The 5,193-nt window shown below is 47.2% G+C and overlaps 2 protein-coding genes across 2 annotated transcripts in view; one reads left to right on the top strand and one right to left on the bottom strand.

The window, feature by feature from the left end:
- Ahsa1 (activator of HSP90 ATPase activity 1) overlaps positions 1-1,769 on the top strand; it is a 9,939-nt gene extending 8,170 nt beyond the window's left edge. The window contains exons 7-9 of the mRNA XM_004624719.2: positions 779-880; positions 1,226-1,277; positions 1,395-1,769. Coding sequence (XP_004624776.1) covers positions 779-880; positions 1,226-1,277; positions 1,395-1,567 — 327 coding nt within the window. The 3' untranslated portion in view covers positions 1,568-1,769. The remainder of the gene's footprint in view (positions 1-778; positions 881-1,225; positions 1,278-1,394) is intronic.
- Vipas39 (VPS33B interacting protein, apical-basolateral polarity regulator, spe-39 homolog) overlaps positions 1-2,858 on the bottom strand; it is a 55,532-nt gene extending 52,674 nt beyond the window's left edge. The window contains exon 1 of the mRNA XM_023702186.1: positions 2,824-2,858. The gene's annotated coding sequence lies outside the window, so the exon portion shown is untranslated. The remainder of the gene's footprint in view (positions 1-2,823) is intronic.
- Positions 2,859-5,193: the final 2,335 nt, after the last annotated feature.

Below are 5,193 nucleotides of genomic sequence, written 5' to 3'. Positions count from 1 at the left end.
GAGTGCAGGCAAGTGGCTAGAACCACAGGGCCTCCCTGACACGAGTGGAGGCGAGTGGCTAGAACCGCGGGGCCTCCCTGACACGAGTGCAGGCAAGTGGCTAGAGCCGCGGGTCCTCCCTGACACGAGCGGAGGCGAGTGGCTAGAACCGCGGGGCCTCCCTGACACGAGCGGAGGCAAGGGAAAACCACCTGTTGTGCAAGCGCTCATAGAATGAACTTCATTCACTCCGCTTTGTGCTTGTAGAGTTTTGGATTGTGTAAATGGGAACCAGTGACTGAATCTTTTGGGATTTGTTTGCAGCACTGGGGATGGAACTATACTCTGGCCCTTTTTCATTCTGAGACAGGGTCTAGCTGAGTAGTTACAGCTAGGCTCTAACTTTTAATCTTCCTGCCCTGGCCTCCCAGAGTGCTGAGATTATAGCTGGACATTAGTATGCCTGGTTCAGGTTTTTAAAAATGAACCGCCCAAAGTAATGGCATTGTGGATTCAGAAAGAAGTACTAAAGGCAACGCCTGGTCTGTGGTGGAACAAAAGAAAGGGAAACCTGGGACTGGGGAGATAGCTCAGTTGGCCTGAGTTCAATCCCTGGCTCTGAAAAAAAAAAAAAAAAACATGCAGGGAGACCACCTCCCAGCCAAACGGAAGAAAGGGAAACCTGCTCACTGGGTAGAATGGCATCTTTGGAAATGAGAGTTAAGGCAGGCAGGTTTCGGTGGCATCTGTCCCTGCATCCCATTGAAAATCACACATCTTCTCCCCTCCTGCATCCCAGCTGGTTCAGGCCTTTACCCACGCTCCTGCGATGCTAGAAGCAGACAAAGGTGGGAAGTTTCACATGGTGGATGGCAACGTCTCTGGGGAGTTTACTGATCTGGTGAGTATCTTCAAGCCCTAGTCTTGGGTTGGATTGGTAAGTGACTTTGTCCTTTTTTTAGCTTAGTGGGTAAAATTTAAGACTTAATTTCATGTTTTATTTTTCAAAAGAATGCTATCATTTGAATTGTCTTGCAAATAATATCAGTTCACAGGGCCGGGGAGATGGCTCAGTGGAATAAGCCCTTCTGTGGCAAGTGCAAGGGCCTGAGTTCAATCCCCGGTTCCGGGGGGAAAAAAAAAAATCAGTTCACAGATGATAGACCATAGAAAGGCAGATGGCCAACTCTAGGTAGGATTGGGTATACTGCAGTCTACTGTAGACTGAGCTCTTTGATTATTTTAGGTCCCTGAGAAACATATTGTGATGAAGTGGAGGTTCAAATCTTGGCCAGAGGGTAAGTAAGCATGTTTGTTTATTGATGTTTCCCTAGAATGTTTTTTCTGCCTAGTTATAAACCTACACAGAAACCTGGATCTGAACCACCCACCCCCCTTTCACTTTCCCCACTCAGGGCACTTTGCCACCATCACCTTGACCTTCCTCGACAAGAATGGAGAGACTGAGCTATGCATGGAGGGCCGGGGCATCCCTGCCCCCGAGGAAGAGCGGACGCGGCAGGGCTGGCAGCGGTACTACTTTGAGGGCATCAAACAGACCTTTGGCTATGGCGCACGCTTGTTTTAGGGCTGGCAGCGGGGGCTCCAGCCTGCCCAGCACTTGTGACTGGGGCTAGTGACTCACAGGATTGTATCATCCCAACTGCTAACTTGGGGCTGGGGCCCTCTCTTCCACGTATACCTTGGGTTTGTGCATGTTTTGTGCTGGGTGGGGTCAGAGGGTAATTTCTCTTTTATGTGTACATACGCTAAATAAACGTAATTTTAAAAACAAATCTGGGACCTGTGTTCATTGAGGGGTTGGTACTGACTTCTGAAGGCTTTGAATTTTATGGGTTTTTTTTGTTGTTTTAGGGTTTGGGTTTTTTCTTTTGGGGAGCCAGGAATTGAACTTGACCTCAGGCATGCCAGGCAGGCATTGTGCTGCTGAGCTGTGTCCCTGGCTTTGAATTTTAAAGAGGGGCAGGTGTTCTATTCTAAGTAAGAGTAGATAATGAAAGGCACAGAGGGAACCTGCTTCTTACCACCAGGCATCCTCCAGCCAGTCTAGCTTGATCCTGCAGCCTGCAAAAAGCTGGCTTTTGGGGCCAGGGAGATGGCTCAGTAGAATAAGCGCTTCCCTGGCAAGTGCAAAGGCCTCAGTTCAATCTCTGATTCCACCAAAAAAAAAAAAAAAAGTGCCTTTTACCCTGAACAAGTAAGGAGGCCCCCACCAATGGTGTCCTGGGCTCTCCGCTCTCCATGGCCTCTTCCCCCCTTGCAAAGATGACCACCAGGAGCTGGTTTGAGATGTAGAAACAAGGATGTTGCCAACCTGCGGTGGCTTGTGTTAGGCACTTGTGTACTGGAAGTGGAACAGTTTCCTCCCATCAGCTCACTTAATCTCCATAAAGCCCAGTGAGATGGGTTTCATCATTTATTTCAAGAACTTAAACCTTGAGTCTCCTTATGCATACACAGTAAGCCTGTTGAATAGCACAGCCCCCACAAGCTAACACTGCGCAGGATTGGGATTTGGATGAGGACTAACTGCAGAGCACAGGCTCGGATGGAGACACTGCTGCCATGTTGGTTCATCCCCATAAAGACTTAGATTTTAGAAAAGTCCAGATCTCAGTACCTCCTCACCCCCAAAGGAAGAAAACTGAGCACAGTAGGTGGCTCACTCTTAATTCTAGCTGTTCAGGGGAGTGAGGCAGGAGGATTGCTAGTGGAGGTCAGCTGGGACAATTTAGCAAGAATTTGTCCAAATTTTTGAAAAAGGTGGAATCAGTGATAGGAGCCTTTAGTATGCATAAGGTCCTGAGTTCAAAACCCCATCACTGGGGCCGGGGAGATGGCTCAGTGAAATAAGTGCTTCCCTGGCAAGCACAAGGGCCTGAGTTCAATCCCCAGTTCTGCCAAAAAAAAAAAACCATCATTAGGGAAAACAATATCTTGTTAAAGTAGTTCTAAATGCCTGGCACCTATGAACAATTTCATGAGTGCAGGCTGTGTGCCAAGTGCATTCTCGTGGAGTCTGGACTACCACATGTAAGGCAAAACTAGCTGAACAGAGAGACTTCCAGAAGCCTACTCTGGCCTCTGCACTCCAGTGTCAGCACCCTCCAAGGCTGCCTGCTACCTCCTGCAGTTGCCGCTGTTTTCATCATCTGTCTTTGCCTGTTTTAGATTGCTAGCTAATCTCAGTTTGGCCAAAACAGAAAATCTTTTTTTTTTTTGGCGGAACCAGGGATTAGAACTCAGGCCCTTGCGCTTGTCAGGGAAGCACTTATTCCACTGAGCCATCTCCCCAGCCCCTAAGGCAGAAAATCTTGAGAGCTGCAGTCTGGTTCATGTACATCCCTAAAGGCCCTCTTCTCGTGGCTTACTCAGATGAGTGCTGGACTGAATTCACTAACACCTCATTTGCCATGACATTTCCTTCACAGTCTAAAAAGACATCTTTCAATTAAAGGGAGAAAAAAAAAAAAAAACACTTCGACTACAGCTTGAACCAAATCAACACAGATCATTAACAAAAAGCTAAAGCTCCGTCTGGCAAGTTAACAGTTACAGAATACTCTGAGGAAAATGTGAAGAGATTACAGCACTTTAGTAAGAGCCAGAGCACTAGTTTACCACTCTGTCATGTGACACTCAGTAACAGGGCTCATGTCCAGGACCATATGGTTCTTCAGTTCCTATCCCTACCGTCTTACTGATATTTCAGTTAGCCATCTGAATCTAAGAAAGCAGAATGGTGCTACAAAAAATAAAAACATGGCCTTGGCTTGAGTGATAAATGTTCTACTCCCTAACCAGTTGGGCAGATATCTGTAAAATGAATGTGATAAGCACCTTGTGAAAGCATTTAAGGTGATGACAGGAGCACCCGCGCCTGGGGGCACCGAGCAGATAGATGCTGCCTGCTGGCTTGTGAACTCACAACCCCAAGCATTGTTTCCTCACACCAGAACTGGTACTTCGGAACGCCAGCTCAGCCCACCAGTTCTCCACCCCTAAGAACCCTCTGGGGAAACCTGCTGACTATAGAAAAGTGGATCCACTCCTAGAGAGTCTTACTCAGGCACGTCATGTAGCCCACGAACCTGCATCTTAATAGCACGGATGATTCTGATACAGGGATAAGTTTTGAGTCATGTTAACCTGCAAAGAAAGCCAAAACTAATGGAGGAAGCAAAGCAGTGCATCAGAGCCCGATTATGACCAACAGAACAGAAGATCTGAGACGTCTACTTTCAGGAGACAAGGTGTTGGCAGGGTTTGTACCCTTGGTGGCTTTCAACCCTAGTGAGGTTCAGTTTGACTGGTCTGGCCTTCCCTAGGGCCCTTAATGAAGCAGATGAAGGAAAAGACTGGGCAAAATCAGTTTGTTAAGGTAGAATTGCTGATGCGATGGTGTTCATTCCAGGTGCTGGGGCCATGGATGAGCTCCTGGTATTGAGAATAAGAACAGCTGCTCAGGCCAGTGAGGTGAGTTGACATTGGAGCAGAAGGGGAGGAGGGACCATCTCTGCTTTCATAGGCATCCTGACTCTGATACTGGCCCTTGGAGTCCTCTTTCCTGGGCTCAGTAACACTCCCCCCCACTTACCAGGGCTGCTCCTCCTCCTACCCAGGTGGTCCTGAGACTGCAGCCACCTGCGCTGGCTCCCTTTCTAACTTTGCATAGCTTGAATGAACGCTATTTCTGAGCTAACTTACTCCAAAGTCCCTTCAAGATTCCTGCTCTGCCCCCTTTTCTTTAGTTTCTTTCCATGACCTATCATGGCCACAGTTTTGTGTGTTGCTTACATTATAATTTTAAATTTAGTTTTGTGTAACAGACAACCATTAGGTATCGGTTTGATTTAGACAGTGGTAAGAGCCATGGTAAATTCTATTAGAGAGAAGGATTTGTTTTCTGAAATACTGGGGCATCTATACCTTGTATTAAAAAACAAAAGTTTCAGCCAAAAATAATTAAAACAAGCCAGGTACAGTGGGGCACGAAGTGAGAGGATCACTTGAACCCAGGCATCAAGGCCAGCCTGAGCAACATGGAAAGATTCTAGTCTCAAGAAAAATAAAATATTGAAACATGCCTGCGTTAATTTCATGTGTGTGGTACTGGGGATCGAGCCCAGGGCCACATCCAAGGCCCTGTTCTGCTAAACTGCACTCCCAACCCTGTGTTAGTGTCACTGAAAT

Source organism: Octodon degus, unplaced genomic scaffold, assembly GCF_000260255.1.
Source record: "Octodon degus isolate 3935 unplaced genomic scaffold, OctDeg1.0 scaffold00007, whole genome shotgun sequence".
Classification (NCBI taxonomy): Eukaryota; Metazoa; Chordata; class Mammalia; order Rodentia; family Octodontidae; genus Octodon; species Octodon degus.
The sequence above is the reverse complement of the archived record's forward strand: the minus strand, read 5'-3'. Positions and strand labels throughout refer to the sequence as shown.